The sequence below is a fragment of the Podarcis cretensis genome, assembly GCF_951804945.1.
Source record: "Podarcis cretensis genome assembly, chromosome: 4".
NCBI lineage: Eukaryota > Metazoa > Chordata > Lepidosauria > Squamata > Lacertidae > Podarcis > Podarcis cretensis.
Window position 1 is genome coordinate 20,099,427 of NC_137173.1, and position 22,681 is coordinate 20,122,107.

At 45.0% G+C, this 22,681-nt stretch overlaps 1 protein-coding gene across 1 annotated transcript in view; it reads right to left on the minus strand.

The window, feature by feature from the left end:
* The window catches only part of TRPC6 (transient receptor potential cation channel subfamily C member 6), a 71,262-nt gene extending 48,669 nt beyond the window's left edge, over positions 1 to 22,593 (minus strand). The window contains exon 1 of the mRNA XM_079973543.1: positions 21,764 to 22,593. Within this exon, the coding sequence (XP_079829669.1) occupies positions 21,764 to 21,909 (146 nt within the window). The 5' untranslated portion in view covers positions 21,910 to 22,593. The remainder of the gene's footprint in view (positions 1 to 21,763) is intronic.
* Positions 22,594 to 22,681: the final 88 nt, after the last annotated feature.

The following is a 22,681-nucleotide window of genomic DNA, read 5'->3' on the forward strand; positions in this document are numbered from 1 at the left end:
ATTTTCATTTTTTTCTCACATTTAAGAGCAGGCAAAATGAGCTGCGGTGAAGTGTAACTGAGAGGTCCAAACAGTGTAGCCAGCTTGAAAACTGGCAAACACCCAGTTGAGCAACCAATAGCCATAGAAGGAAATTTTTGCTATGGGAAGAAGGTCAGATTGTAGCAAGCCTGAAGTGAATGCGCTTAGGTATACACACAGCTTTTGTGGCGGAACAATTGCTTGAGTAGGCGGAAGACGACAGGGAGTGGTGGAGATTTAACAGGACAAGCAAAGGTCCAAAACAGGTGAGCATATGATGCCAAACCAGGTTTGCCTTTTGCTGGACTCTGGAAGAAAGCTACAAATGAAGCTGTCTTGGAGAACATGCTACCTTATCTTATAGAAATGTCTTAGCATAAGGCAAGCAACTTGAACATTCATTATCTCTATTTGCATCAGGAACAAGTAATCTCTTATTTAATTTTTTTTGGGGGGCACAGGTTTTGGTGGGTGGGTGTATAATACCACTTTGAATCTTCATGTGTTAGTGCCAAAGCTAACACACACACACACACACGAGAGAGAGACAGAGAGAGGGGGAGAGACAGAGATAGAGGCAGACAGAGAGAGAGAGATCTGCAAAGCACACCACAAGTGCAAAAAACCCTGCAATAAATAATTCAATGGACAATAGGCCCCAAAAACATCTTGATAAGAACTCAACGCACAGAACACTGAAAAACTTGCAGAGAGGAATGATAACTGGGTGGGATTAGGCTGGAGTGGCTGGAAGAGGAAGGCGCAGAAACAGTCATAAAGCCATAACTTTGTATGCATGCATGTTAGAAAGAACCATGGTCTGGCTAGGTCACTTCCTGGTTCATTATTTCTAAATGTCTCCAGGGATGGAATTGAGAATGTCCATATAAATCCATGGAGAAATCTAAGAAGTCCATGTAGCTGGGACTGACACAAACGTGTCTTCATTTCATTTCACTTTTATTTTGTATACTGCTGTCAGGGAACTGCCATCAGAGCAGGTGGTGGAAGGGCTCAAGGAGGTTAGGAGAGACTTAACAGCAGAGGAAGGAACCAGCAGGGGGAGAGAAGGAGCTCCGAGGGAAAGGGAGTCGGAAGAAGGGCTCTGGGACACTTCCAGCGAAAACAGTGAGGAGGTTTCAGGACCTCCTATAGGGACACCCACACCTCGCCGGAAACTGTCACGCCGAGAGTCCAGAAGACGCGTTTCCGTTAAGGAGCTTTTATGTTGGAAGAGATTCCGCAAACGCCCACTGTCGGATTCTGCCAGTGACTGAGGGAGCCATGCTTAAGGGCTCTGCTAAAGACAGAGTTTTGCTATGCTGAGCAAACCCTGAGGGACTAAGCTTTTACGCACAAGCAGCTCATCATCCCATCACAACTGCCTTTATACAAGGTGGTTTGCAATCTGAAAAAACAACAAAACAGACCACAAGGATCACACACCTAATAACAATCAGATCCAATACAAAAAAAAAGTCATAAGAAAAACATATCTTTAAAATAAACAGCTTATTTCAAATAAAGAATATTCAATAACCCATTAGAATATATTAGTAAACAGTAAAATTAAATATAATCAAATAATAACTAAACAGTTTACGCTTAACAATTACAATAAATAATTGCTAAACAATAATCAATAAAAATAACGGAAATTCACAGTGCATGAAATACCAAAAAAAAAACCATGTAAAAGGATCCAGTTGTGAAAACAAGGACACACAACTTATAAAATTATTTTTAAAATATTTAAATAATGTCTTCCAACCCACCAGGGGCAAGAACAACCTCAAAGAGAACATAGGACTTGTCATATGCCTAGTGTGGAGAAACTGAAGAAAGAGACATTCTTCAAATAATACTAAGGTAAAAGGTAAAGGACCCCTGGACTGGTAAACCCAGTCAAAGACGACTATGGGGTGTGGCGCTCATCTCACTTTCAGGCCGAGGGAGCCAGCGTTTGTCCACAGACAGTTTTCCGGGTCATGTGGCCAGTATGACTAAACCACTTCTGGTGCAACGGGACACCGTGACGGAAACCAGAGTGCACAGAAACACTGTTTACCTTCCTGCCACAGCAGTACCTATTTATCTACTCACACTGCCATGCTTTCGAACTGATAGGCTGGCAAAAGCTGGTACAGAGCAACGGGAGCTCACCCCATCACACTGATTCAAACCACCGACCTTCCGACTGGCAAGCCCAAGAGGCTCAGTGGTTTAGACCACAGCGCCACCTGTGTCTCTCATAATACTAGAACTCAAGAGCAACCAATGAACCTGAACGATGGACTATCCAGAACGGACAAAAGGAAGTACTTACTCATACATCACACAGTTAAACTGTGGAATCTGCTACCACCATGGGTTCTCTATGCCTGGTTTACCTTTGAACACTGATGGGGCAAGGGGAGTTTACGTGCAATCCTATCCCTGTTCAACAAGAATAAATCAAGATTAGGATGGCACTGTTCCTGGAGTGCAGAAATATAAGCAACAAGTCAAAACCCACATCCCACAATTTCCAAACCATTAACTATAATCAATGCGATATGAATCAGATCACATACCCATAAGAACCAAGAGCTCAGGGACCAATAGGTTGTGGAGTTGCCTGGAAAGGGGAAAAAATGAAGCTCCTCAGGAGTCATTAGCCCCTGTTTCTTGCTTCTCTGTCGCCAGACTAATGCAATTATCAAACTCAAAATGCCAAAGTTTGCATAAGTAGGAACAAAAATGAACTTTATTGGTTTAAGTAATACTGTTCTAATGTGCACACTGCATTACAAGGCATGACTTATTTTCGAAATGACCGAAGCAGTGTTTTCTGCAGGGACAGTGGAAACTGATTTTACGAGCAATTAAAACAAATAAATAAAAACCCTTCCAGTTCATTGTGACGTCAGGACTACAGTGTAAAATGTGGTTTCTAAAGTTTTATGTGGACCTTTCTGATACAAAAGCAGTGGAAGAACACTTGCAGTTTATGCCTGACCTGTTCTGCTCTAAAAGCATTGGGAGATCTAAGTAGCAAGAAACGATCCTATGATGTGGCTAACACATCCATATTTCCAACTTTAACCTTGATATAGCTGTCTATGGCATGTTGGTGGCAAGGAAAAAAATAGATATATAAAAGATGAATTCCTGGATGCCAGAATTCAAGTTTGGGGCAAGTACTCTTTGGTGAGAGTCACAAAATCACAAACATGCAGCAAAGTAAAGCATGGAAATATAGGCTGTTAGACCTTTAAAATAGGCTCTTCTAAGTTCCTTCCAAGGTTCCCCACTTCCCTTAGCATAGAAAAAGACACATATTTGGTAAGTTAAAAATAGCTTTACTTACAAACTCTTCAAGGGTCCAGTTCATGTGCATTTCCTGGGGGGGAGTCACTGTTTTGTTTTTGTTCTTGTTTTTATTATGTATTTTTTGTTTTGCATTTTTATCTTGTGAAATCTATGGATGAAGGGCACCATACAAATTTAACAAATAATAAATAAGTAACTTTCCATATAGCCATCAGAGCACACAGGCAGTGAAACCTGGCTTAGTTACAGTGATGAAAGTTCCTAAATTATTGGTATAGGAACAGAAGAAAGGCTTGTTAGAGCCATGTGGCTAAATTGCAGCAAGCAGCTTAGCCTCTTCACACACTGAGCTTCTCTGGTAGACTGAGGTGAACAAAGGCCTTGATTGCCTTCTTCCCAAGATGAGGGGGAGTAGCCTAGCTAAGCCTAGCAGGCCAGCATACTCTATGGCATTAACCCTTTCATGCACTAATTAGACTTAAGCATGTTGGTTATATGAAGCTGGATATCCCACAGCTTGGTGGCGTCATGGTGAGATTACTAGAATGTACTTTATGTGGTGATACTTGCAAAGACTCTTTGAAGGCTGTAGTAAGTTCCAAGCACAAGTAAAGTAAAGGTAAAGGTACCCCTGCCCGTACGGGCCAGTCTTGACAGACTCTTGGGTTGGTGCGCCCATCTCACTCAAGAGGCCGGGGGCCAGCGCTGTCCGGAGACACTTCCGGGTCATGTGGCCAGCGTGACAAAGCTGCATCTGGCGAGCCAGCGCAGCACACGGAAACGCCGTTTACCTTCCCGCCAGTAAGCGGTCCCTATTTATCTACTTACACCCGGGGGTGCTTTCGAACTGCTAGGTTGGCAGGCGCTGGGACCGAGCAGCGGGAGCACACCCCGCCGCGGGGATTCGAACCGCCGACCTTCCGATCGGCAAGCCCTAGGCACCGAGGCTTTTACCCACAGCGCCACCCGCGTCCCTCCAAGCACAAGTGCTTGGCTGTTAATCACTACTCACCCTTGTTAAGTCATATTTCCAAGCCCCAGTGTTAAAAGATCATCACTAGATTAAGTATCATCACAACCGAAAACATTGGTTTTAAACTGTAAAGCTCCAAACAAGGGACCATCTTCTCCTTTATGAACCTGCTCTTTGTAAATTTATCCTTTGGCAGCGAGACAGGTTTCTTTCAAGGAAGGAAAGGCCGTGTGCATTGTTTTCTATTCAGGAACTTCAGAGTCTCGAGTCTGCTTAGCTTCAGAAAGGCTGCCAAATCCTAGACTTTCAATGATTAAGTGCACGGGATTCTTATCCAGCACTGAATATTGCAAGAAGGGTATATGGATCACTGCTCATAATATTTTGTTGTAACCGGGTCCCCCCCCCCGCCGAAAATCCATGTTTTCCTTCTTCACAACTGAAACTGTTCATTTTAACAATACCACAGTTTTCTGATGAGGTCTCTAAAGACTTGTTCCACAGACTGGAAGGTTTCTGGAAATGTTTTTACCCTGTGAACACATTTCCCCCCAAAACTAGTTTTAGAATGCTGTTTGAAAGAGATGAAAGAACAATTAAAAACACTTAGGGGTAGGGGGGTGGGGAAAGCAACGTTATTAAAACTAGTTCAGAAAACTCAAGAAATGCATATACTGTACCGGGGAAAGAACAGAATGCCTCAGTCAACAATCTAGAATAATGCAGTGGAAAGTGCTCTCCATCACTGCTTCCACTAGTGATGGAACAAGCAATCAGTGCTGTGGCATTAATAGCAAGCAGATGCTCAGCAGCAGGAACCTCACTGAGAAAACAGCATGCAAGCATTTGCAGATCGGGGGAAGCTAACTGCAAGGCTTGGCAGCTTATAAAGTGCATCCACAAGAGCAGAGAGGGAGGAAAAGGTACTGAAATGTAAAGGGCAGGAGGTTGAGAGCCAATCACAATGGGGGTGTGCCTTTAACAGCAGTGCAGGATTTTAGCAAATGTTGATATTTAGTAATTTTTTATATCTCACTTTTCCTCCAAGGAGCTCAATGTAGTGTACATGGTTCTTCACAGCTACCATTTCATCTTGACAACCCTGTGAGGGAGGCTGGGCTTAGAGAAAGTGGCAAGCCAGTCTAAGGTCACCCAGTAAGTGTTATGCATAGAATGGTAGAACTGTCAAGTTGGAAGGGACCCTGAAGATCATCTAGTTCAACTATCTGCAATGCAGGAATACGCAGCTGCCCCATACGGGGATTTTATCAGTACCATGCTCTAACCATCCTGTGTATATTTGAACCCTGGTCTCCCAGATCCTACGGTGGATCTACACAGGGGGGGGGGTGTGTGTGCTATAAATAAGTAATAAATTCAATCATTATAGCAAAAGGGGTGGAAACGGTATGTGAAATCGCATAGAAAAGTTTTGTGCTCTACAGTGCCATCTGGTGTTGCAAGTGTATAACGCATTTAAAAGGCTGGGGTTTCTTTTACTAATGTAGCTGAGTCCTAGTCCAAAACCCTCACAACACTGCACTGGTTCTCACCTATATGAGAACATTCAGTTGCCCAAATCCTCTTGTCTGCAGAAGAGTTTGAAAAGTACAAGAGGAAGCATAACTCTGCACAATAGACACTGAAGGCAACCAACAGCCTCTGCCTGGCACTACTGGAAAGCAGCAGTATTACTCTTCTACTTCTTCTTTGCACCCATTCCCCTTAGCCAGACATGAAATACAGTAATGAGAACTATGGATATGCATTACAATAAGCAGGGTTTATTGTAACGTATCATTTCATCGTTCATTACAATTACTGTGTAAAACTATTAAAAACTCCTCTAACAGGCTTGCTAAATTTGCCATAATGGCCTTGCCAGATTTATTCAATTCTATTAGGGTGGGTGGTCACACAAACAACTTGCAACACCGAAAGCCAACATCAGCACCCAGCTCCCTGAAGAATTATTATCTCAGGCATGCTCTTTCAATAAGGTCTCCTGCACCAAACCCTTTCAAAATGAATGGGGTCTGTGCAAGATTCAAGTATTGCAGGCTTGAGTGAAAATGTCAAGCAAAATATACAGAGACAGAGGCCATTGTATGATAACTGAAAAGTAACACTGGCCATATTTTCTGAACAAGCTAATTACATTTTCTGCTCAAAGTTGATTCATTATTTTAGCATTTATGAGGAAATGAAAGTCAGCCATGCAGAAATATGACTACAAATTACTGTTGCTCCAGACAAGTTTTTCAAGTTGTCCTATAAACCATTTGTGCATTAATGTTCCACAGAGTTTAGCAGGGCACTATTCAGAGAATGTAACTGCAATTAGCGCCACGCTTTCGTAACTGCAATTAGCGCCACGCTTTCGAAATATCTAGGGACGCAGGTGGCGCTGTGGGTTAAAGCGTCAGCGCCTAGGACTTGCCGATCGAAAGGTCAGCGGTTCGAATCCCTGCGGCGGGGTGCGCTCCCGCTGCTCGGTCCCAGTGCCTGCCAACCTAGCAGTTCGAAAGCACCTCCGGGTGCAAGTAGATAAATAGGGACCGCTTGCCAGCGGGAAGGTAAACGGTGTTTCCGTGTGCGGCTCTGGCTCGCCAGAGCAGCGATGTCACGCTGGCCACGTGACCCGGAAGTGTCTCCGGACAGCGCTGGCCCCTGGCCTCTTGAGTGAGATGGGCGCACAACCCCAGAGTCTGTCAAGACTGGCCCGTACGGGCAGGGGTACCTTTACCTTTACCTTTTCGAAATATCTGAGATTCAAAGTATTGCAGCATTTTTTTTATTAACTATCAATCTCCTCCTTATATTGTACAATTGAGGGCTTGTTTTATAGGTAAAGAAGACAAAGAGTTAGAAACAGCTATCCCATATAGCTAAATACTCCACTCTTGGCCTTTTCTCACTCTCTTAGGTATTCACAAGCAGGTTTCAGGTAGTTTCCATGTTAAGAATAACATGAATCTGTAAGGTGGCCCTTAGCAGAGTTTCGGATTAATAGCTGGATCCATTCCTGACACTTACATACATAACTGAGGATCTTCAGGGAGCACTAAGCCTTCTGCCTCTTTCTTGACAGCACTTGGATAGGCATATTACTAGCACAGGTAATGAAGGTGCAGCTCTACGGAGGGATGGGACTTCTGGAGTTGTCGATGAACCTAAAAAGATGACTTTTATGAGGACCATTGGCCACTTAGCCTAGTATTGTTGATGCTGATAGGTACCAGCAACCTTTCTCACCGCAACCTTTGTGTGAGTTATGTCAGGTGGAGAAGCAGCTAGATTACCAAGGCCACTCAGTTTGTTGAGAGATCCTCCTGACGAGGTTTTCTGTGCCCTCCAGATATTGTTGGGACTGCAACTCCCATCAACCTCATCTTACATGGACAACAGATGATGGGAGTCATAGTCTAACAACATCTGCAGGACACCATTTTGGCTATTTCTGCTCTAGGCAGACCAACGGCTATTGAGGGGTGATACCTGCAGTGTGGGAGGTTGGACTGCTGAGATCTGAGTTCAAAGCCTCATTTGAAAGGCTCTCTGGACAAACGACTTCCAGCACAGGATGGCTCAGTTGGTTAGAGTGTGGTGCTGATAATGCCAAGGTTGCAGGTTCGATCCCTGTATGGGACATCTGCGTATTCCTGCATTGCCGGGGGTTGGACTAGATGATCCTCAGGGTCCCTTCCAATTCTATGATTCTATGACATGGTAAAACTGTTCTCGAACTATACCATAACCTAGAACAGGATGGGGGAATATACTCATAAGAGCATATAGTGCTTAGTGCTGCAAAAATCTGCAATCAGCCAATGGCAGAAGGTGTGGCATTATTGTGGAGTTTTTGAGCATCTGTTCCATGGCAAAGTCCTACCCTTTAGTTTGGGATTATATGCACACATATCCATTATATATGTTAGCAATCATTATCCTATGGAATTGCCCCATTGCGTACAGAGATAGAGAGAGAGATTTATTTCATTCCCAACTGAGGCTATAGTGTAATTTCAGTACTGGAAGATAATATAATACAGCTGTTGGCCAGGAAGTCACTTACAGGTTTTTCTAGTCCTTGGAAATTTATGCAGTTTAGTGAAATGATGAACTGAGAGAAGATACTGGGATTGTATGGCAGGCAGTTTTCATCATCAAAATAAGTACTGGATTGTTTACATCTTTCTGTTTACATTTTTCTTCTAATTTTTGTATCACCTTGGCTCCAAGCATTCATTTGAAACCCCAGCTGTACTACTGTAGAAACCAAAGTGTTTAATAAACAATGTTAAACCAACCTCAGCTGGGACCTTTACTTATTTTCCTATATGAATTGAAGCTTCTGTTTGACAATAAAATGAAAAAGAAATGGAATAAGAAAATAAAGACAATTTATGGAATTATTTAAAGAAAGGCAGCAGTGTCACTTCTCTCTCCTGATTTGTTAATTGCAATTAATAGAGGGCTGATGCTGACATATCATGATCCAGCCAAAGTTAAACATTGAGACTGATGGACATTGAATGAATGAATGAATGAATGAATGAATATACGATTGCAGCATAAAGATGGTTCCTGTTTGAAGGCCTATACTCTGATTGTTTTGTATTGCAAACTAGGTTAGTTCTTTAAATTGTCATAGCAGACAACAGTGAATGATGGGAATTGTTGTTGCTGGCATCCATCTGTCTTGAGAGACAATGGAGTATGCTTCCAAGGGTGAAGTCAAACCGCTGCGTTAGCAGCACCAAAGTGACACACCCTCACCGCTGGGCGCAAGCCTGGGCAGTGTGTATGGAGTTTCTTGGCTGCCCAGACGGCAAGACCCCTCTCTTGGCCTCACTGATGTGGTCCAAAGGAAAGCAGAGCAACATGTTTGGCACCAGCTTGGCTGCAGGAGTTGCCAGAAGGAGGCATGCAGGCATCCAACCATCTTAGGGATTCCACCCCAGATTTGTGTAGGGTTTACTCCTGAGCTTTTTCTTCTCCCTAAGATATCTCACAAAGCAGCGGAGGTTTAGGGTCAGAGTTTTCCTTCTCCTAGATGGGCTGTCTTCCCAGGTTGACAGGCCCCATCTGCCCTTCACTTCCCTCTGTTAGATTTCTGTTATGCCACTGTGCAGTTTTTGGAGTCACAAGACTTTGTTTACGTTCCAGACTGTTGGAACTCTCACGGGAGACAGGAGACGGATGTTGATGTTTCTGGTTTCCTGTTTCTTTCTCCCAGTTCTTCACTGACTCTCACAGAGAGCAGATGTCTATTCTTTTCTGTCCTGCATAGACAGAAATAAACCTAGCATATATTTCTCGCTCTTCTGCTGCTGTTTGGATACTCTGCGTAATGAGGGAACGTGCCTGAAGCCTCATTAAAGGCTTAGGTTGTTAATCACCATTGGAAGAGAGCCTCGATGGATTCCGACGTACGTCGTGGGGGAGAGCCATTTCAGCTCGGTCGTATGGAATCTCCGACACCCTCTACACAGCATGTGCAGAAACCGCCTTCTTGACCGCTGGATCCACCATTGGTCCCGTCCGTTCAGTCCAAAACTGAGTGGTTGAGCAAAGCTATGCTAAAGTATGGTTTATTGACATGAGAATTTAGCCTCTGTATGCTGAAAACAAATCCCAACAGCAAATGAAAATTTATTTCTCGGAATGAAAGATTTCAGTATCTTTGAATGCAGCGACTGTAGCATTCATGGATCCCACCTTTTAGCATGGCTTATTTTGAATTAGCTGTAAGAATGGCAGAGTTAATGGGAAGCTTTTTCCCCCCAACAAATTTTATGTTGTGGCTGAACGTGATTGCAGAATGCACTCATCTGTGCTGTTACCATAAATTACAGCATCCATTCTTTTTCTTTTCTTTTCTTTTTGAAAGAAAACCAAAACACCAAGATTAAAGCTGAGCCTCAGCATTAAACAGATGGTGAAGCTGCAAACGCTAACAGCTCTGATCACCTGCTGGAACGTGGGTGTGGCTGCAAACAACCTCCCTGACTCCAAACAGCTGATTAGGGTACATCACTATTTTTCTCTCTCATAATGGATGTGCAGATGTCTCTGGCAGCCCCTGGATAGCTCTATATGGCATCACAAATGGAGCCAATCTGCTCCATTTGCACCCCTGTCACTAGGGTAGCTTCATTTTCTTTCATAAAGTTTTTTGGAAGGGTGTGTTTTCTATGTGGGTTTGTTTGCTAAATCAGGCACAACACCTTTGCTGTATTTCCTAGCTTCACTGGATGTGAATTGCTGCAACGTGCAGCTCATTCAGCAATACGGTCTTCTAAAAAGCAGCCGGAGAAGGACTCACAGGAACCATTGGCTCAGCTAGCAAAGCACTGTCTAATTCTGTACACAACATCGAATCACAGAACTGTAGAGTTGGAAGAGACCACAAGGGGGTCCAATGCAACCCCCTGAGATGCAGGAATCTTTTGCCCAAGGAATCTTCTGTGTACGAGGTCCTCCCCAACATTTAAGATTGGCACTTAAGGTTTAAGAAAGGAAGATGCTTCTGTAAAGGTTGGTGACCACTAGAATGTGCACCTTCCTGTCCAGTTGTTTTTTGGGGTGAAGGTGCATAGCATATGTTCTCCCAATGGTCTATGGCCCTTCTCTTCTCTGGAACTGACTCTGTTCAATTCCACACAACCAATTTTTTTCAAGTGCCAAAGCAACACTTCATCCCTCCTGAAAAGGCAATCACATAACCTCTTGCCATGCAGCAATCTCTACAGAGCTCCTTTCCGCACATGGTGCTCTCCATAATCGTAAGCAGCCCTCTGTAATGTGGAGGCTGGCTATAACACTGCCCTGGATTTAAAGAACCAGTGGCGCAGTGGTCTAAACCACTGAGCCTCTTGGGCTTGCCGATCAGAAGGTCGGCGGTTCAAATCCCTGCGACGGGGTGAGCTCCCGTTCCTCGGTCCCAGCTCCTGCCAACCTAGCAGTACAAAAGCATGCCAAAAAGTGCAAGTAGATAAATAGGTACCGCTCCAGCGGGAAGGTAAACGGCATTTCTGTGAGCTGCTCTGGTTCACCAGAAGTGGCTTAGTCATGCTGGCGACATGACCCAGAAGCCGTACGCCGGCTCCCTCGGCCAATAAAGCGAGATGAGCGCCGCAACTGGACCTAATGGTCAGGGGTCCCTTTACCTTTACCTATGTAAGTATGCATGACATTGCAAGCGTAATCTAGGTTTCATGGTATCGCGCCGGAGAACTTAGCAAAAACGGCACATTTAGTACAACTGGGACATTTGGCCCAACTCATTTGCTACCTATGCATCCTAGCTGTTATTCCTCTTCAGGGACTGTTCCATTGTTTCATGCAGTATTAAAAAGTACCACCATTCACCAGGTTGCCATGAAGGGATTATATATGTTTGGCCTTAATAAAGCATAGAATTGCAGTCTGCAAACACAGGTAAAATTGTATGCTTGGTGGGTGTAATTAAATACAAAGGCCAGCTGGCTCTCTGGGCTCTTAAATAAAAAGGAATTTAATCTTAGTTTAACAAGATATAAAGGAAACACATTTGTATAAGAAAGCCTCGGGATTTGCCCTCCTCTAATTACTACTTCACCCTCAAATCCTTTCATCCTCCCTCCCCAGTGCCTGGGGCACTGGAAGTATGTTTTGCAGGCAAACAACACCCTGTTTATCATTCATTGCAGAATGAAGCTCCAGTGTAGAAGTGTCTGTAAAGGTGAATGTAGCCAGGAACTTACCATATTTTTTGCTCTATAAGACTCACTTTTTCCCTCCTAAAAAGTAAGGGGAAATGTGTGTGCGTCTTATGGAGCGAATGCAGGCTGCGCAGCTATCACAGAAGGCAGAACAGCAAGAGGGATTGCTGCTTTCACTACGCAGTGATCCCTCTTGCTGTTCTGGCTTCTGAGAGTCAGAATATTTTTTTTCTTGTTTTCCTCCTCCAAAAACTAGGTGCGTCTTGTGGTCTGGTGCGTCTTATAGAGCGCAAAATATGGTAAGTTTGAAAATGGGAAAAGCTGCACTTGCATGGGGATTCCATCTTTGCGCATTTTGACAATCCTTGGATTGTGCAAACAGCGTTTGTGTGTGCTGTGTGGCAGCCAGAAACATTTTTGTCTTGCAGAACTGCAGGCTACTGTATATTTACTGGGACACATGTCTGTGACTTTCTGGTGTTAACTAGGGAAGTCTTAAGACAGCTTAATAGAAGTGCTAATGGTAAATAAATGTACAGGTGATAAAGTTTTTCCCTTGATCCCACCAAAGGGTTGTGTAACTAAATAATTGTCCCATTAACAGGATTGGCAGCAACAGCAGCAGATATGTTCTATGCTTAAGTAATATTATTTTAGGGACATTTGGTAGTCAATATCCATCTAAGCGAGGAGCTGGGCTTTGGGAAGGAGATGCAAGACTCTGGCAAGGTCCTCAAACCCTCCAACCTTTTCCCCAAAGCTGGGAATGTGCTAACTAGGCTTTGGGAAGAAGGAAAGAGAACTCTAGGACCCTGTCAGAGTCCTCACACATTCCTTCCCAAAGTCCAGTGCCTCGCTTCCCCAGCAGAGTGAGAGCTGGGGGCAGGGCCTCAGATGTTGCCGAGGGCCGCTAAAAAATACCTTGAGGGCCACATGTGGTCTGTAAGGAATGAGGCAACTTTTCAGTATGGCCAGTGAGTCTGGGGTGACTGGAGCTGGAGTCCAACCACAACTCTGCCTGAGACATGTGCACAAACTTATAAGCAGTTATTTTAGACTTAATAAGAAAACTATAATGAATTTATGTGGAAACATATGGTTATGTAGGAAGTCTGCAGAAGAGAGAAAATGTACATTTGTATGTCATGTGATAAATTGGGGTGGAGGAATGACCCAGTAATCTTTTACTTCTGATTAACTTGGTTGCTTTACACATTTAAAGTGCTAATCATTCGACACCCACAAACTTTTATTATTCCTACAACTTTGGTGAGAAGTCGTTAAGATTCTGCATCTGAGAAATGATGAGCATTTGGGTCAAACCTAAATTTATTTTCATCTCATTCTGAAAATAACGTATTATTATTATTATTATTATTATTACTATTTCAAAACAGGCATAATAATTTCACTACACGTTAAAGGTATATTGCCTCTGAGAACCAGGCCCTAGGATGGATGGATCTCTTCCCTTCTGAAGGCTGTTCTCCCTGATTAGGAAAAAAGAAAGGATATAAAGTGAGGCAGGTCATTTTGACTCAGGTTTTCTCTAAGCAAGCACACACAGCAACCTCCAGTTAGCAATAGACAATGATCAATGGCGCTCACCTAGAGACTCTGGTAAAAAATGTGTTCCGTCAACTTTTGCTCAGTTTTACAATCTAAGAAGGTGTGTTGCAAATCACAGTGATCTTGTGGCCCGAGAGTTGATTTTGTTGAGTTCAAGTCACATCCTTGCGGTGAATTAATTTATTGGCTACTGAAGGCCATTTATTTCACAGCAGTTGCCTACAATTCCCAAACTGGGACATATGGGACATATGTCTGATAGACAAGTGCCTACACCTTATTGTTTCCAGTAAGTGCAAAAAAAAACCAACCCTTTTTTATTCCTGCAAAATCATCTACCTGTTCCTATTTTATTCTATTTATTAGATTTATATACCACCCTCTGCAATAATCTCAAGGTCGTGGGTTCGAGCCCCACGTTGGGCAAAAAATTCCTGCATTGCAGGGGGTTAATTTATAAGACTCTTGTGGTCCCTTCCAACAATAAAGCTCACTAAAAACCAACAGGCTAATATTATAAGCGCTTATGCACCAACACTGGATGCCGATGAAGACATTAAAGAAAAATTTACTCTCAGCTGGATACTGTCCTATCTGAGACGCCTAAGGAAGATAAAATTATCCTCTAGGGTGATTTTAATGCAAGAGGTGATTTTAATGCAAGATTTCAATCTGTGGCCTGGGACTATTCGGAAAGAAAGAGTTGGCAACAGCAACCAGAACGGAATCTTGCTTTTGACAATATGTGCAGCGCACAACCTTGTTATTACCAACACACTCTTTTGACAGAAAAATAAATTTAAAACTTCATGAAGGCATCCTTGGTCAAACCACTGTCACCTCTTGTTGTTGTTTAGTCGTTTAGTTGTGTCCAACTCTTCGTGACCCCATGGACCAGATCACGCCAGGCACTCCTGTTATGTACTGAAGTTCTCACCCTGGGCCAGCAGGGGAATACTGTAGATAGTTATGCAAATGAAGGATCGAAAGTGACGTTCAGTGATTGGATAGTTTTAGAAAGTTGCTACAGTAACGTTGTACTGGAGCTCTATATAAGCAGGCTGACTGAGCCCTTCAGTTCAGTTCTGTTCTGGCCTCTGAATAAACAAGAGCTGTTTGAAGAATCGCTGTGTCGTCTGATATGTTCACCCACAACGTAACAACTCCTGTCTTCCACTGCCACCCGCAGATTGATCAAACTCATGTCACCTCTTAGACTATGTTACTGTCCATGCTAAAGATCGCCGTGATCTTAGCAAATCGTTTCTTAACAATATCTGAGGTGACCCTTCCTGAATCCCAAAATGCTTTTCAGCCTTCTAGGGGGACAGTGGACATGATTTGCAGAGAGCAAAACCAATCCCTGTATATGGCATTTATTGACCTGACTAAGGCTTTCGACCCTGTAAATCGTAATGCCCTGGGGACTGTTCTTCTGAAAATTGGCTGCCCAGATAAATCTGTAGACATCATTTGGCTCCTCCATGATAATATGATGCAACAATCGCAGATAACAATGGCTCTCAAAGTGAACCATTCACAGTGGGATCAGGTGTTAAACAGGGTTGTGTTATTGCCCCAACTCTATTCATTATTTTCATTGCCATGATCCTACACTCTGTCGAAGGGAAACTCCTCACCGGAGTAGAAACCATACATCGAACAGATGAAAAGCTCTTCAGTCTGAGCAGGCTGAAAGCAAAGAGTAAGGTTACTGTAACTTTTGTCATAGAGCTTCAGTATGCTGATGACAACATAGTATGCGCACGCTCAGAGGATGACCTCAAAACCATCCTAAATATCTTTGCAGAAGCTTACAAAAAGCTTGGCCTATCACTCAATATCCAAAAAACCAAAGTGCTGCACCAAGTACAAAATAACCCCTCTGCAGTGCCACAAATCCAACTCAGTGGTGTAACATTGGAAAATGTCGATCACTTCTCCTACCTAGGCAGTTATCTTTCCACAAGGGCCAACATTGATGCCAAAATCGAACATTACCTGAGCTCTGCGAGTGCGGCTTTCTCGCGATTGAAGTGCATTGTGTTTGAGGACTGGGACATTTGCAGGGAAACCAAAATGCTTGTTTACAAAGCTATTGTACTACCAACCTTACTATATGCTTGTGAAACATGGACCACTTATAAATGCCATCTTCAGCTCCTCGAAAGATTTCATCAACGGTGTCTCTGAAAAATTTTACACATCACTTGGGAAGACAGGTGAACTAATATCAGTGTACTGGAAAAAGCAAAGATCACCAGTGTTGAAGCAATGATTCTTCAACATCAACTTCGTTGGACTGGTCATGTTGTGCGGATGCCTGATGATCGTTTTCCAAAGCAACTACTCTATTCCAAACTTAAAAATGGAAAGTGTAATGCTGGTGGTCAACAAAAGAGGTTTAAAGACTGTCTCAAGGCAAATCTTAAAAAATGTAGTTTAAACACTGACAACTGGGAAACACTGGCCTGCGAGAGCTCCAGTTGGAGAACAGCCTTTACCAAAAGTGTCATGGGCTTTGAATACACTCGAACTTAGGAAGCAAGGGAGAAACGTGCTAGGAGGAAGGCACACTTGGCAAATCCACACCGTGATCAACTCCCGCCCGGAAACCTATGTCCCCACTGTGGAAGGATGTGTGGATCCAGAATTGGCCTCCACAGTCACTTACAGACTCATTGTTAAAACTGTGTTTGTGGAAGACAATCTTACTTGGCTATGAGTGATTGCCAAAGAAGAAAACTGATGATTCTGTTTTTATTGTTGGTGTCTTTATTGTTAGTCGCACCAATTTTTTTTGTTAAGGGTTTGCTTTCATATTCGTCAAGTTTCTTTTATGCTAAGCACTGTATGTATGTATGACCATCTTGGCTGTCTCTTAGTGAAGACCCAGGTCACTGAGCCTGAGCTTCCACAGCCGCCACCCGCCACGAACCACCATTGGCAGGACTGGCAGCAGCGGCAGCAGATACGTTCAGTGTTTATAATATTTCATCCTCTTGCTAATTATGCTGTTTTAAATGTGCATTTTGTATTTGACTTCCTTTAGCCATGTTTTCATTTGAAATGCTTAAGTTAAAAAAAAGGTTAGCCATGTTAAATTTGTATTCTGTACTTGACCTTTTATTTTGAAATCTTCAAGATAATATTTTAGTTTCCTGTTACGTATGTTGTTTTGAATGTATACTTCATATTTGACTTTATTCAGAAATGTTTTATTGAAATTTTTTTATGTAGGCTGCAAACTGTTCCCTCCCCTTAAAAATATAAAGTAGTATAGAAATAAAATGAATAATAGTGATAATAATATGTAGACTTATAGCCAATGAACTCCTTAATCTTAATCCTTTCCTATTACTGCTGCCTCCTACCAACAGTCCTATTCTGTGCCAGGCTGTGTTAATAGGTTTTGGCAAGTTTAAGTGGTATAAATCAGAGGAGGTGGATAGCAAAATGACTCATGTTAAGTAGTTAAGATACAAAGGGAAAGCATTAGCGAGGAAGAAACTATGCCTCTTACAGCCATCACTGAATGTTTCAGATTCTTGTCATGTTACATAGTGTAATCAGTTCTTATTCTGCACAGAGAAATGACTGTACCTCTCAACTGCATTAACAAGTTAAAGTTGTCACCATCAAATCAAGAAACAGAAAAACAGGAAGCACAGCATGTAAAGTTCATGTAATTTCTCAGAAACTCTATTCCTTTAAACATCTGTATACATTTCTATGCATTATTTTGAATGTATATACAGTGATACCTCAGGTTAAGTATTTAATTCGTTCCGGAGGTCCGTTCTTAACTTGAAACTGTTCTTAACCTGAAGCACCGCTTTAGCTAATGGAGCCTTCTGCTGCTGCCATGCCGCCAGAGCACAATTTCTGTTCTCATCCTGAAGCAAAGTTCTTAACCTGAAGCACTATTTCTGAGTTAGCGGAGTCTGTAACCTGAAGCGTATGTAACCTGAAGCATAAGTAACCTGAGGTACCACTGTAATCTGGATTTTAAAAAATTAAATAAAGGTAACCAAACACAAATGCACCATTTAAGATAACTTCATTAATTTATTTCTAATTTGGCTACACTGAAAGGTGCTTTCAGATTTACTCATCCAGAGGCAAAATTGATGAAATCTGATTTTCCTGGCTAACCCAGAATGTACCAGGTTTGGCAGCTCAGGAGGCGTGGAAAAGTGAGGTGCTGTGCTCGGTTTCTTTCACACAAAAATTTGTGAGAAGATGTGACCTAAATCCCAAACTAAGTGTCAACATTTCCAATGAATTCTGCATATTGAGCTGCAGTCTGCAACAGCTTGATGTCAGCAGTCTTTAACCTCTGCAGAGATTATTCTGTTTGGAAATACCAGTGTGTATGTCTTGGTAACTAGAGTGTTGTTAGGATGGATAGCCAACTAAAATCATCACACTAGGGTGAGGGAATATACCATGCAGATTAGCAAAATAAAATTACTGTTGCAGATGGTAGTGGTTCGCGGCCAAGTTTCCCTTATATTCACAAGGCATGCACAACTGGTTGTGACCCATTCATGTGTGGCATGGACTCCTGATGTTACCCCCTACTCCTATGGGGGGAAAGAGTTGACATGTTGATTGGGAAGGGGAAGGGAGCAAAAACATCTGTCGCATAACTGGATTATGCTTCAGGGGATGTTAATAATGGTCTGCTGAAATGAGAACTCTCTGGCAAGGACCTTCACAGATATTCCATGCCAGAGAGCGCTCATCTCTCCTTCTCAGCAGACCCTTATTAACATGCCCTGAAGCATAATTCACTTACCTGACAGATGGTTTTGGTTCCCTTCTCTTCCCCACCCCCATTCCCCCCAAAATACACATTTCTGCTCCATTTACACACACACACACACACACACACACACACACACAACACCTTCCTACACGTATGTCGAGTCCAAGACGGACTAGCATTACGCAGCAACTCCTAGTTCTGACACTTGAAAAGAGATGCCTCTTTTTTTTCCTTTTGCATCTATTATTTCCTTTTTCCTCTCCACTTCCTGCACTGGGCTGTAGGCAGGAGATAGGATTACTCACTGCATCTGGAGAGAATTTGTCAGTTCTTCAAATCTTTTTCAAGTATGTGTGCTGCAGTAGAGTGGGAGGCCAAAGACTCAGGTTGGCTGTGCCTAAAAGTGCCTCTCAAGAATACAGTACAGTGGTTACATACGCTTCAGGTTACATACGCTTCAGGTTACAGACTCCGCTAACCCAGACATAGTACCTCGGGTTAAGAACTTTGCTTCAGAATGAGAACAGAAATCAGGCTCCGGTGGTGCAGCGGCACCAGGAGGCCCCATTAGCTAAAGTGGTGCTTCAGGTTAAGAACAGACCTCCGGAACGAATTTAAGTTCTTAACCCGAGGTACCACTGTAACTGAAAATACAGAGTTCTCAATAAAGGTACTTCTGGGCACCCTCCCTTTCTTTTCCACCTTCCTGGTGGTGTCCGCCCCCCCCCCCCCACTTTTTTTTTCCCTTTGGAAGAAACCACTGAGTGTCAACCTGGGGGGAAAGAGGTCTCTGCATCATTGCCAGCAGACATAATGGGGTGGGAGGAGGGGAAGCAGATAGTTTGAGGTTTCAGAGAGGCATCTGGGTGACCACAATGCCAGCTGAGAGATTTCTCTTCCAGCTTCCCTTGGCCAGAGTGCAGGCTTCCCCCAGGTCACCATGAAGCAGAGATGGTCTCTTCTCTCACCACCCCTCTGCGAGCCATTAATTCTTCATACTGCTGGCAGACAGCAACCCAATCACACACTCCTCTTTCCTCCAGCATGCAGCAGGTAGATCAACTCACATCTTTGCATCCTGTTGCCTTAGTTTGTGGACATTAGGAGTCTCGCTCCATGTGAAAATGCACTGGGAGAGAGAGAGAGAAATCTGCCCCAACCCCACACACACCCTCCCTTATTTGTAACTGCCCTAGTTAGAATGAAAGTGTTATTCATTTCATTCCACTGGAAACTTTTCTAGCCTACAAAGTACCTCAGGATGTTTAACGCTAGTACAGTGGTACCTCAGGTTAAGAACTTAATTCGTTCTGGAGGTCTGTTCTTAACCTGAAACTGTTCTTAATCTAAGGTACCACTTTAGCTAATGGGGTCTCCTGCTGCCGCTGCACGATTTCTGTTCTCATCCTAAAGCAAAGTTCTTAACCTGAGGTACTATTTCTGGGCTAGCAGAGTCTGTAACCTGAAGCGTCTGTAACCCGAAGTACCACTGTAATAGAACTGCACCGTAGGATCTCTAGAGTAGCTACACACTCCCTCTGACAGCAGCCCCTGACAAACATCCTGCCATATAGTATAGGAGTTCCCCACATTCACCTTATTCCCCCCCCTTCCAAAACCACCTGTAACTGTAACAAAAAGCTCATGGCCAGTCCTGTGTAAGAACTGTCACCTTCTTTATGCACCCTGCCTTGTTAAGAGCAGGGATGGGGGAACCCGTGGCTCTCCAGATGTTTCTGAACCAGAAATCTCACCCTCCCTGACCATGGCACATGCTGGCAGAGCCTGGTGGGAGTTGGAGGCCACCAACACCTAGAGGGCCATACAGGCTTCCTCATCACAAGAGAGAAAGCACCTGCACCCCTGTGTGTCACCTCCCTCCTTCAACATACACTTTACATACATTCTCTTCCTCACATTCCACTTCCCATTGATTGCCACACACAAATACGCTGCTCACTTACAGCCCTCACCAAAATACTCCCGCAGACACACATCCCTAAACCTGGACAGGAAGGCGCATGCTCAAATGGTTGCCAACCTCGATGGAAGCAGAAGCAGCACTCAGAACCTCAATCAGAACCTCAGAACCTCGATGGGAGAGCGCATGCTTTGCATGGGAAAGCTCTCTGTCATCGCTGCGCAGGGCTGGGAAAGCCCCCGGCCTGATATCCCAGACAACTGCTGCCAGCCAGTGTAGGCAATAGTGAGCCAGGTGGAACCCCTCATCGGATGCAGGATAAGGCAGCTTCCTCTGCTTGTAAATAGGCACTACATAAGTGTGTTGGTGTGGGTTTCCCCTTTGCCTGTTCATTCAACCGGGCTGGGAAGCAGCCAGCAGCTAACAGTTCTGGAGTGCCAGGCAGGCAGGCAGGAGCCCTTCCCGTGCCACATCCAGCCCACAGGGGCCTCCATTCCTATGCACGGGGTGCCCCAAATTCTCCGCTGCTAGTGGACAACAAGCTGGCTGCCTCTGCCCCTTGGGCATGGCATCGGCTACCTTCTACATCCTATCATTCCCTCAGTTCCCACGCCTAGAGAGCTGGGCAGTGAGCAGCCCACATCTTTAATTCTTAGCTGTAGCTAACGCCACCCTCAATCTCACACACCACCCTGTGATGGAAAGAGGGGCTGCCCCCCCAATCAATCAACATCAATACAAATCTGAGATTCTGCACCCACCCCAATAAAAATCCTGGCTGCGCCCATGGGGATGCCTCTCTGGAAGAGAAAAACACACAGACTCCATTGCACGAGAGAAACCACTAGCGCCAGCCACCTATTCCCTATCTTCCCTCCACGGGTGCCGATTTGAATAAAATATTGAGGGCGGGGGCGCCCCAGGTAAGCCCCGCCCTGCATGGTCACATGACATGAAACACCATTCGAATGGCAATAGTCATCAACTTTGGGGGGGGGGCTCAGATATTTTATTGTGGGGGGCGAAGGGGGCCTCGCCCCCTAGAAGTTGGCTCCTAGGCTTCCTTCAAACCCCACGACGGAAAGGCTCCCTAGATAAGGATCGCCCCCCCCTCCAGCCCTCCCACATCTTCCCGCGCTTTTCCCCTTTCCCAGCGGGGGGGGGAAGCTGGAAGCCACAGGTGCAGCTCCGTGAAGGGAAAAGCTCCGCGCGCCAAGAGGAGGTCCCTGAAGGAAGCTCTCTGGATCCGGGAAGCGAGTCAGCCCGACCTCATCATAGCAACCCCGCTACTGTTTCACACGACCCCCCTCTGAACTCTTGTGTTTCGAAAATGAGAGAGAGAGAGAGAGAGAGAGAGAGCAGCTGGCTTCTCTCTGCCCCATTCCCACACCGTCGTCGTCGTCGTCGTGAGGGAAAGACGCGCCTGACTTTCCACCCCTCTCCAAAAAGCGGCGCCCACCCCCTCGCTTTGGCGGGAAAAAGCCACTCACGCGGGGTAGTAAGCGTAGGGCGCCGTGCAGTTCTCCTCACACGCCTCCGAGTCCATCAGCAGGTAGTCGCGGCTGTCGTTCCTCCGCGCCCCGCTCGTCGCCGGAGAGCAGCTCGGCCCGAAGGGCGGCTGGCCAATTTGGCTCATGGCGCTGCTGCTGCTGCTGCTTCTTCACCCCGCTCTTGGTTGGGGTCGTCGTCCCTGAGAAAGCCCCTCGTTTCCTTCTCCTCGAATTATTATTTAAAGGATGACACCCCCCCCCCAAAAAAAAAAAAACCTGACACACACAAAGGGGGAGAGAGTGGGGCAATCCTCGCACTCGGGGCTGCTGCCTTTCCTTCAGAAATAAGGAGAAAAAGTGGCCCCGGGGTTCCCGCCGAGGAGACTCGCCTGCTTGGCGCGCCCGCCGCTGGCAGCTACGGGCAGCGCGGTGTCCATGGCGAAGGAGGAGCCGGGGTCGCCGGAGCTCCAGCGGAGGCAGCGAAGCCCCGAGCAGCCCTTCGCCTTCGCTTTGCTGCCGGGGTCGCTCGCTGCAGTCCATGAAGGTAGCGGGGGCGGCGGGGCGGCGGCAGCAACCGAGCAGCCCCTCAGACACCGACTGAGGCGAGCAGAGAGAGGAGTTACTATGTCAACCAGCGAGATCCGCCGCCGCCGCCGCCGCCACCCCTCCGAAAGTCGTCACTGCCCGAAGCCTTTGCCAAAAAAAAGGAGGGGGCTGTAAAAGTTTGCGCGGCTCCCGCTGTCGAGGAAGAAAGAAGGGGGAAAGGGGTGGAGGAGAGAGAGAGAGAGAGAGAGAGGAAATCACATGGCGCAGGAGGAAAAGTTCTGGCGCGCTGGGCTGAGATGCGAGGCGCACCATCCTCGGAAGCCACACCCCTCGGTTCCGCCCGCCCCCTCGGAGCCGTCGACGTTCCCTTGC